Raw genomic sequence first — 10,410 nt, 5'->3', positions numbered from 1 at the left:
CTATTTTTTCTTTAGCCACAATGTCTTTGTTCAAATGGTATTTGAAAATCTCAAATACCAACTGTAAACTTTCTAGATGACAAAGTTTGTTCGCAAGTTGTGCTCGACGTTTCTAAAGCCTGTTGCACTACAGAGTTGAGAATTGCATGACATCCACTACCAACTGCCAGGTAATGCTCCTGAATTTTCACAGAAGTAGATACATACAGTATATCTCCACTCACTGACCACAACGCGGTCCAGTTATTATTTTCAATGATGTGATGGGATATACTTAAAAAGGGGGATTTAAGTCAGCAACTGTGGTTATTCTCAGTTTTCCGTCGATGGATCTAACCCCTGCTGTCTCGGTGACAGCGTCTGGGTCAGGTGCTCTTCCAACGCTGTTCCACCTTCCTCCAATCCTGACACGCGGGGTCCCAGGGGCCAAAACTGGGCTGGGAAACCCGGCGTCGGTGAGGAAACTTTTGCTTATCAACCTAGTGTGAATATGGCTAATCTTTGCATGCTGCACTTCAAAACCACACAGTATGAACTTAACTCTTTGTATGGCCCTGATCAATGTCAGATCAATCGCCAACAAAACATTTGTGCTGAATGACTTTCTACATCCCATAAATTGGACTGAGACTTGGCTTCATGTTGGTGAGTCCGCCACTGGCAAAGGTGGAGGACTTGCCCCTGTGTTTAAATCCGCCTGTGACCCATGACCACTCCTCAGAGCAAGCTAATATCCTTTGACCAAACGTCTAATGTCCTCAGTGGTAGGGGTGACACGGAGTCTAGTTTATTTATCGGTAGGATTATCGAGAGGAACTTCAATAGTTACAATTACCGCTGCGGCAAAGCTAACAAAGCTAACCAGCTGGGATCATCACAAACATGACAACAGAATTACTGAACCTGCCGTTTATGTGGAACAGCAAAACTAACACCTACTCACCTGTCCAGCAGAAACAGAGCAACCTCAGCGTCGGTTTTCATTCCTTTCAAATCTCGTAGATTTATCCAGCATTGAAACCCCTCATGTTAACACAGGTTTTCCCCTCGTCTGGTCATATAACTTGTTTCACAATTCCCCAGACATTTCCTTCAGTTTCTAAGCAATCTTCACAGCTAAAGTCCTGTAATGAATCCAGCATGTTCGAACGTACCGCTGTTTGTTTACAGTCTCTCTTGTACTGCTTCGAGCGCACCACCGCCACCTGCTACTCCTCCGAGCAGCTTTGTATGTGCTCAATTTACAGACTCAGGGGTGTGCAGGAAAACCGGATTTTTTTTCAGAGCACATGAAAAACAGAGAGCTACCTACCCATGAGGAAATATTAGCCCAATTTAACAAAAAGTGTATTGGATAAGGATCGCAAGTACCACTTTAAATGTGGTCTAAACACAAGCAGCCATATATTAATGTTTATATAAATGCTTAGCATATATCTTAGTTAGCAAGGAACTCAGAATTCATTCAGGAATCAGGCATTGCTATTCTTCAGAATAGAGCAATTACAACTTATGTGTTTTTCTGTGTAACTATACTTTTAATGTACTTATAAAAGATTTGTTTTGATGCTTGTTTTGTGGTTATGAGTTTAACTGAATCTGTCATTTGTAGTGATAACAACTTACATGAATAAATTTAGTAACATGCGACCAAGATTAAACATTGGATTGATTTCAGTAATAAATCAGAAATCAGCTACTCTTTGTTTCACTCCAATTCAAGCATATTTTAAATGAACTCTGGAAAAGTAAAGTAAAATAATACAAAATAAAATGAAAGATGACCTTTATAGAATGCTGTTAGCTTCTGGTTTTATGCAATCTTCAGCTCATCTTTGAGCTCCACCTGAAAGGATGTCAAATACCGGTTTCTTGTTTTTAAGTCTTAATTCAAAACAAGAAAGAAAAGAATCAGTTGCTCAAGTTTATTAGAAAGTCTAATTCATTTTTATTTCCCCTACACCCAGATGAAACACAAATTTCAGTAAAACCAAATAAAACAAAAATAAAAAACAGCTTGACAAGTACATTCCATTTCTCAATAGCTAGAAAGTGTGTGTTTGAGGCAGTGGATCCAGAAGTGCACTTAACATTACATTGAAGTTTTAGCATCCGAGCAGTTGGTCACTGTCATTTAAATACACACATCGCCGTACAAGTTTTGTGTAAACATGGCTGTGGATTCTGTGACTGTAAAATAGTGAAGGAATGGTTCCACAGGGATCAAGTGATTTTTAAAACAATATAGATTAAAAAAAGCAATTGTTACTATGTGAATGTGGAATGTAAAAAATATAAAAAAGATTACTGCTTTGAATAATGCCAGTCCTGCGTGTATTGATTTATTGCTAATCTCTGTCCAAGATATTCATATATGTTTCTTGCTTAATCATAAAACTGCATTTTAAAAAATATGAAAAGTCATGATGTCATTGTTCCAGAAAACTTGACTTTACAAAACTAAATGCACTCAACAACTCAATCTGTAAAACAAACATACGATGTAGCACCAGTAGGTTAAAACAAATCATGCAGCAAATCGTGTTGCCTTCCATCTTGTTGTGAAAAACACTACTTCAAGAATTTGGGGGATAAAGTCCATTTTTGTGGAATCCAGTGCAGCCACCAGTGACGTGGTAATGCATCCTAACAGTATGGCCACTTTGGATGGTTCTCCTCAGAATACCAATAACAGAGGTGAAAGCTGGCCATGCGTGACACTTTTGTCCTATGTTCTTATTGCAGCGATGACTCCTTGGTTGATGGGTGCTGGTGGTGAATGGAAATGAAAATCATGGTTAGCCATTTATGTAAAGGTACTTTTTTACATATTAAGATTATGTCTCAAACCCTTTAAATAACTTAAACTATCTTCTGGCAGTCTAATACTGCATGCACCAAATTATGACTGTTTATTGAAGTAGCATATCTTTACCAATGTTATCTGCAAAATGTATGGAAGCGCATGTATTCACAGAACAATTAGAGGCGATACTTCAAAATTATTACTTCTCTGTGTCATAATTATGATGTGCTAATTGCTAATTGCTATATTTCACTAGTGTATTAAACGTGTAGTGAGAATGCTACAGCAGCATTCATTGATTAGTCAAATCACTGATTGTGAGTGGTGTGAGTTAATTATCAGACAGGACGAAACCTGTCTGTCATCACCACCTTTCAGCATTCAGCAGCACATGGAATCTGTGTGGAGAATACCAAGTACTGCTGAGAGTTTAGTTTTTATAGTGGCCCTCACTTTCTCTCTATCCCTCTCTACTATTCTATAACTGGGTATTAAGGCTTATTAGTGTGTTGGGAAAGTAAATAGTGAGAGATCACCTGAAACAAAACTTACATAGTCCTGAACAGGCATGTAAAAATACTTGATTCAATACTTGCATTCAAAATCCAACTTATATGTATCATCAGCAAAATGTTCTTAAAGTACCAAAAGTAAGGGCCTTGATTGACATTTATATCACATCAAGAGATTGCTAATACACTTCAGTGTGTAAGCAGCACTTCATTGTCGTAGCTGGTTAAGGTGGCGCTAGTTTTAACTTCATATGCATTTTTTATTTTTTTTATATACATGTACATTTACAGGTAAAGTCCAGTGGTTTCCAATCTAGGGATCGGCCAATCCAAAGAGACACAAGATAGATCTGAAGGGCTGTGAGGTGATTAATGGGGTAAGAGAGAAAACAGTTCTGTATACATTTTCTATTGTTTTCTTAGTTGTATTTTCTTTTTCATGAATATTTCCTTTTCGGGATTCTAACACTTATTTAAAGGAGACCATCTGAGAAATTTAGAGGGGAAACGTCTTTTTGGTGGAGTTACTGACAAACAGACACACATCTGAAATGTGGCAATGGGCTCCAAATGCTTGTTTGTAGGGTTTACAAGCCAAAAATCTAATCTTAAACAATGTATTTTATAAACATCCATACGTGTTTTAATCTTTATCTGAAAAGTAACCCGTAACTAAATCTGTGAAATCCATGTGTCTTTGTAGTGGAGTAGAATTATAAAGTACCATAAAATACAAGTACAGTTACATCAAAATTGTAACTATACTTAATTATTTTTCTCTGTTTGTGGGATACTAAATCAGAATTATAAGACATGGGGCTTTTTTCATGGCATACTAAATTATCATAAGAAAACATCATGTTTTTTCTTTGATTAATGCAATGAGCTTCAACAGAAATGGTCACAATGGTTCTCAAACCTTTAGTAAAATAGTTCATGCCCCACCACCACCACATGTAAACAGACTCCCCAAGGGGGCCCGCCCAACAGTTTAAGGACCACTGGGACGCTAAAGCAGTTTGTCAGCATGACTCATACTGTATAGGCTACTGTAATTGATCATTTGCATCGCCCAGGAATGGTAAGGGAGTTAAGTTATATTGGCAAGTTTGCATGCCAACTCCAATTCCAAGACCTTGGTTTATTTGGTGTGCTGTATCAGATAACTGTCAAAATTTAAATTAACAGTACAATTAAGGGATTTTATATGTTGTGACTGCTTTTTTGATGAATCAAACATGACTCCCTATGACTGACTTCTATTGTACTCATTGGGAGCATCATCATGTAACCTAACCTAGCACAATCCACAGTGCCGCCTACACTCAGTGTTTCCCTTCATTTGTCTGTGCGTAGACAATAACTGATCAATGAAACTGGGAGATTATTGCTATAAACAGGACATGTACCTGATTTTCCACAAGCCTTCGCACACTGCTCATGTGTGTCAAAGCGATTCTGGTTTCCTCCGCAGCCTCCATACCAGAAGCGTGTACAGCTCTTGCTGGGAACATCATAGTGCCACTTGAGGACAAATTTGGCACAAGTACCTTCCTCTTTGGGAAGCTGGCAAATGTCCACGGCTGTAGAGGCCGCTGGGAAGGAAGTGACAAGGAATAAGAAACAGGGAAAGTCATTACCATTACCATTACTACATAATGACTAGTAATGAAAAGATCATAACAGTATTTTGCCAGTGACCAGTTTGTGTTGTAGAATGGAAACCAGTATGATGCTTATAAATGTTTGAAGGAAAGAACAAAAGCATTTCCGTCACAGCAGACTATTATTCTTTCATAATCATGAGATATAGCACATTTGGTTTAGAGTAGACTTTGTATTGCTCTGAGTATCTTGTGCTGATTTACTTTGATGCTGATGAGGTATTGACTAATTGAACTTGGTCTTTATGCGGACCGCTGCCAAAAAAAACAATGAACTCTCCGTTCATTTTCTATGTCGTTATAACTTGGCTTGCTCGTGTGACAAAAGCATAACCTTCTCATTTTTCCATGCTTGGCTTTTTACTTGTTCCGTCAGTCATTTAGACCATCTGAGGGGCGGTGGAGGAGGTAGGTGGATTTGTAGTTGAACACAACGGACTTGTTGTTTTACAAAGTGAGAACAATTCTTAACTGAATTATGTAACAGTGATATAACATGCACCACTGGTGACTTGATGTCCAAAACAAATGCCCAACATTAGAGGTGATCTGAAAAGGTTTGATTCGAATCATGTGGATTTGGACGTGGATTTGCTTGTTTAAAACTAGGCCAAGAAGGAAGTGTTTTTTCTTTCTTTTTGGCTAGCATTTGAATAGCATACGTGCACCCACATCAAAGTCAGTTATGTCTTCAAAACAGGGAGTTAGAAAGGAAGGAAGAGTAACACAATACTGTAGGCCTACAGAAAACTCACCAGGAGCCGGGAGTATCTCCACCTGTTCAGCCTTCTGAACTTTTGGCTGAGGTTCTGGAACTGTGGAGACAAAAATATTTAAAAAATTCAATGTATTTTCAGCTGACAGGATCAGACTTTCACCAGCTGCTGAAAAACTATTAGGAAGATTTGCAACATGAGGTCAAGTGCAATGTGGTAAGAAATAACCACAGACATTTACTCAGATGCAGTCCGCATCTGTCACAAATTATCCATATTGGCAGGTTTCTTTTCTACTTTAACTTCCCAGCACACTTATCAATCTTCTGTATATATATGCAAGCCACATTTTCCCAATAGTTTATAAGTTAATTTTACTATACCCTCAATATATAAATCTATAAAGTTGTATCAGGAATTATAAAGGAATAAAATACCTTCAGCTTCTATGAATAGCTTGTATTTATTTGACTGTTTACAAACCCCTGCCTTCTTAATTACTGTTGTTATGCCGGTCAAGCTTTCCATTCTTGCTCTGCACATATGCAGTTTACAATGATAATGGTGGCAGATTTTCCATTGAAAATTCACAGTAAATTCTTGAACAATGTCTTCAGTTATATAAGTGAATAAAGCATGCGTCTCATTTCCAATGACCATGGAATGACTGTCACTAGTAGATTTTTATCAGCTATGTAAATAAAAGAGCAGCATTGTTTGTGTATTGCAGGCTACATCTAGTTAGTCCTATAGAACAAAAGTGTTGTAGACATTTATTTGTTCTAACATGCCATTACTATAGGAAAACATACTTGGTCAAGCAAGATAAAGGACTTTTAAAACAGTATGCTTCACTTTTACAAGAGAAAATGTTTTTTATTTGTTTTTTTTTGTTTTCAAATTTGGCTCGAGTTGCAGGATTGTAATCTTCCCCAAGCCAAACTTGGCTAGTAACTTGGCTCCCACATAGTGAATGTTCCAACAACAAACCTCTATAATCCTCTATAATTAGTTAGATCACATGCCCCTTGCCTCTGGATTAAACACTGGGTTACTACTGTTGGTAGCAAGTTTACCAGGCATGCTAGGCTATGCAGCGTATGTTAGAACAGATAAGCAGTTTCATCCAATTTTGTTTTTGCTTTTTGGAATGGTGGATTTAAAAAGCCACCAAATATCACTCATACAGCCTCATGCACGCCATTTCAGCATGTGAAGAAATCCAGAGCTTGACAGGCCTGGTGTTCCTAGTTACGGTCTGATAAGCTATGATTGGGCAAATGCTGCTCTGAAACAAGGTTTAGCAAACCATCATTTCTAGGTTTTATATCTGAAGTTGACACTCAGAATATGCTGCATTATATCACACCAGCACACCAGGGGATGTCACATTTCCTTCTGACAACCACTTACCTGACCTCATGCAGTTTTTCAAGCAGAGGGCCTCAGTGTCGAACCTATTTTCATTGCCTCCACAACCTCCAAACCAGAACTTTGTACAGATCCCGTTCTTTTTGTCAAAGAACCACTTAGCCTGATAGTCTTTACACGGCATTCCAGGGTCATAGTCAAGTGAGCATGGGTCTGCAAATTCATTAACTAGAACATGCAAAAAGAAACAAAAACAACAGCAGTGATGGAGGACAGACACACAGAGAGGAGGAGTTTGTGTTAAGATTAAATGAACAACTATGTGAGGCATACAGCATTTTCTGTGTGCTGTTAAAGATGTTGCAGGTAGTTAGAAGGGTCTAATGGGGTCACATGAGTCTTAGAGCTGGTATGGTTCATTCTCACAGGGCAAAGGAAGTGGCATTCAACAAAATGGCATAACATGCTACAGATGGCTTGGGGTTCTTGCATTATTTAGAGTTTGGACTTTTGAAAATTACAATAAGTCAGTAGAAAGGAATACATAGGTTGGCATAGATTAATTGAAAAGTTAGTTTGTTATAACGACAGCTTTTATTTATGTTAGTTGATTTAGTCATCTGGGATCTGCATGGCTGTGTGGTCCAGGTTATCTGCATGTGACCAATCCCAGAAATTAACCCCAGATATACTTCCTTACAGATAATTATGACACAAATCCGCCAAAGTCTTGGCTGCATTGTGTTTTAATTCCTTTCTGGGACAGCATTGTGTAAAATGCAGCAAGTCTATTCTTATAATCATAAGTTAATGAAAGAAGGACAGGTGAAGAAGCTGGATTTACAGCCAGTATGGAGTTGACAAATAACACATTTGAACCATCAGGTTTTATTTATATGACTAATATTCTGTCTAGGGAACCCAGCCAACTCTATAAATACCATGAGCATTAATGCACCAGGCAAATATAGAGTAAATATTTAATGGATTTGTGATTAAAGTTTATAGACAGCACATTGTTTAAGCCTTTTTGGTTCCCATTGCAGTGCATTTTTGTTCCGATCTGTGGCTGATGAGGCCAGAGGTCAGCAGAAATAATATAAATCCAAAGATGTTTCATATTTGCTGGCAATGAGCACAGCCATATGTACACTCTTAGTTCCCCAAAGCATGGGGTAGTGTGCACTGCAGTTTGAAATAAAATAAGTGTTTTTAAAATACTAAGTTAAGCAGGTTTAAAATGACAGAATGCAGGTCAAAAAACATTATGCGTACACACAAAAGAATATGCGTGTATGATGAGTCACTCACCAGTTTCTGGTTTGTCCAGTGGTGTGGTATTTACATTACCGGTGCCTTGTCTGGCTGGCTTATGCACTGGCTTAGGCTCTGCTGCTTCTGTCAAAGTGAAATCAGTGGTCATGAAGCGCATGAAGTAACTTTCAAAACTCAGTAATCATATTTCAAGTTACTGTCAACCTTTTAACATATTTCTATCTTTTGTGTTATGTGGCAGAGGAAATATTGCATATTGCTTTTTAAAATAATATGCCATCTTGTGGGTTGAAAAGGAAGCTTACAACATATTTGGTGACAGTGTGTTTAAGGACTTACTGGTAGTGATGATGCCTTTGCGGGTGGAGACAATTTGACCCTCTGCAGTGTAAGCAGTGACCACAGCATGATATGTTTGAGCACTCTCTAAGTTGTCCAAGGAAAGCTCTGCGCCTGACACATTGGTCTTCAGCACCAGGGTATGGTCGTGCAACCGTGTCACCACTACCTCAAAGTAAACAAAGAGCTTGGGGTCTGGGCTGGTCCAGCGCAATTTCAAGCTGCTGGAGGTGACATTGGAGACGTGCAGCTCATCTGCATCTGAGGGGGTAAGGTATGCACAATAAAACACATGTTCACAGTTTGCAGAAACCAACAGTAGGCCAGGAGCTGTTGTGGAAGAATGTCAGCATGACTAAGATAATTTTACTTTTCATAGTCCGGTAATAACTTAAGAGAAACTTTTTCTGCTGGGAAGTGTATAACGAGTCTGAATGTAATGTGGACTGATTGCTTAGTCTGTGTTAGCTATGCATGACTCACAGTGAAGAAAACAGAATGAACCAGTCCAAATCAAACAGCACTTTGAACTGACATTGCCTCCTGAAATAGTTAACTTAAATTCCTTTTAGTACATCCAAAATCGTACCTTTGTGCTTTATTTGATGAACTGCTTGGTGATTTTCATGTTGTTTCTGATGTTTCCTATAAATGTAAAAATAAATAGTGCATAAAACTGTCAGTGTTTCCAACAAACAGCAAACAGTGACATGGCATAAAAAATACCACAATACTTACTGCTGTTGGTGTGATGATGTGAAGGGGTTTTTTAGTGGCTGATCACTCTGGAACCACTTGCAGTTTTTGGAGACTTCAGGGGACATGTAGAAAGCATTTTCAACTGAAAAGAGAAATGACATGGACTAAACTGATGCAATTACTGGAATTCATTGGCTGATTTAAAGTTTCAGAAAGGCATTCACATTAATTCATTGATATTTATCTTGAACTTACTGCTGATGTACTTTGGCAGCAGTTGGGCGAAGTTCAGGAAAGGTTTGTCGTAAAAGTATGAGGTGCTGTCCAGCCGCTTGAAGAAGACATCCGAGGGCTCACTGGCCATGCGTGACAAGACACGAGCATCTCTAGCACTCAACTTCTCCCCCACACCCAGGATGACCAGGAAGTAGCCTCTGCACTTGACCTCAGTGGCAATACGCACCAGCCGCTCTTCTTCGTCTTCCACACTTCCTGTCACAAAGAGCATCAGTACTTTCCTTTCACGTTGGAGAGGCGCCTTCTCAAACACCTGTTCCACTGTCATTTCGATAGCGTTTGCCAGTGCCAGGCCACCCTCTAACTGCGGTGTCTTCTCCAGCAGAAATTTGACAATATCCTGAGCTGAGTTGTGCTCGGTCAAACCAATATCTACATGGATGGGAGAGCCAGTTTTGTTGTGGTGGAACTCGTAAGGTGCTTGCTGGATCACAGATACTCTAGCGTGGTGAACAGATGATGTGGGATTTGAAGACACGTGTAGGTGCTCCACTATGTACGCTATGTAGTGTTTAATGTCTGTAAAGATTGTTGGATAGGTGGACTCGGAGCTGTCCATGACGAAAGCCATGTCAATGTCAACGTCAGTGGTGAAAGACCTCCTATCTCGGCTGGCCGATGGGGGCACATAGTCACACATTTGGGCCGGAGAGCAGATGTCTAAAAAAATAAAAGAATATTGTAATATAACTTTCATTTCTTATTGACAAAAGATGTATTTGTGCTTAATT

General features: G+C 38.9%; 1 protein-coding gene across 2 annotated transcripts in view; it reads right to left on the bottom strand.

The window, feature by feature from the left end:
- Positions 1-1,911: 1,911 nt before the first annotated feature.
- Positions 1,912-10,410, bottom strand: part of col6a3 (collagen, type VI, alpha 3) — a 57,170-nt gene continuing 48,671 nt past the window's right edge. Inside the window, exons 36-44 of one of the 2 annotated variants that reach the window (XM_046053161.1) lie at positions 9,638-10,339; positions 9,422-9,524; positions 9,273-9,328; positions 8,684-8,944; positions 8,381-8,467; positions 7,112-7,297; positions 5,738-5,797; positions 4,728-4,913; positions 1,912-2,769 (exon numbers count right to left, since the gene is read on the bottom strand). In XM_046053161.1, the coding sequence (XP_045909117.1) occupies positions 2,729-2,769; positions 4,728-4,913; positions 5,738-5,797; positions 7,112-7,297; positions 8,381-8,467; positions 8,684-8,944; positions 9,273-9,328; positions 9,422-9,524; positions 9,638-10,339 (1,682 nt within the window). In that variant the 3' untranslated portion in view covers positions 1,912-2,728. The remainder of the gene's footprint in view (positions 2,770-4,727; positions 4,914-5,737; positions 5,798-7,111; positions 7,298-8,380; positions 8,468-8,683; positions 8,945-9,272; positions 9,329-9,421; positions 9,525-9,637; positions 10,340-10,410) is intronic. The other variant, XM_046053162.1, reaches the window with a different exon arrangement.

This window comes from Micropterus dolomieu, linkage group LG07, assembly GCF_021292245.1.
Source record: "Micropterus dolomieu isolate WLL.071019.BEF.003 ecotype Adirondacks linkage group LG07, ASM2129224v1, whole genome shotgun sequence".
NCBI classification, from domain to species: Eukaryota; Metazoa; Chordata; class Actinopteri; order Centrarchiformes; family Centrarchidae; genus Micropterus; species Micropterus dolomieu.
The sequence above is the reverse complement of the archived record's forward strand: the minus strand, read 5'-3'. Positions and strand labels throughout refer to the sequence as shown.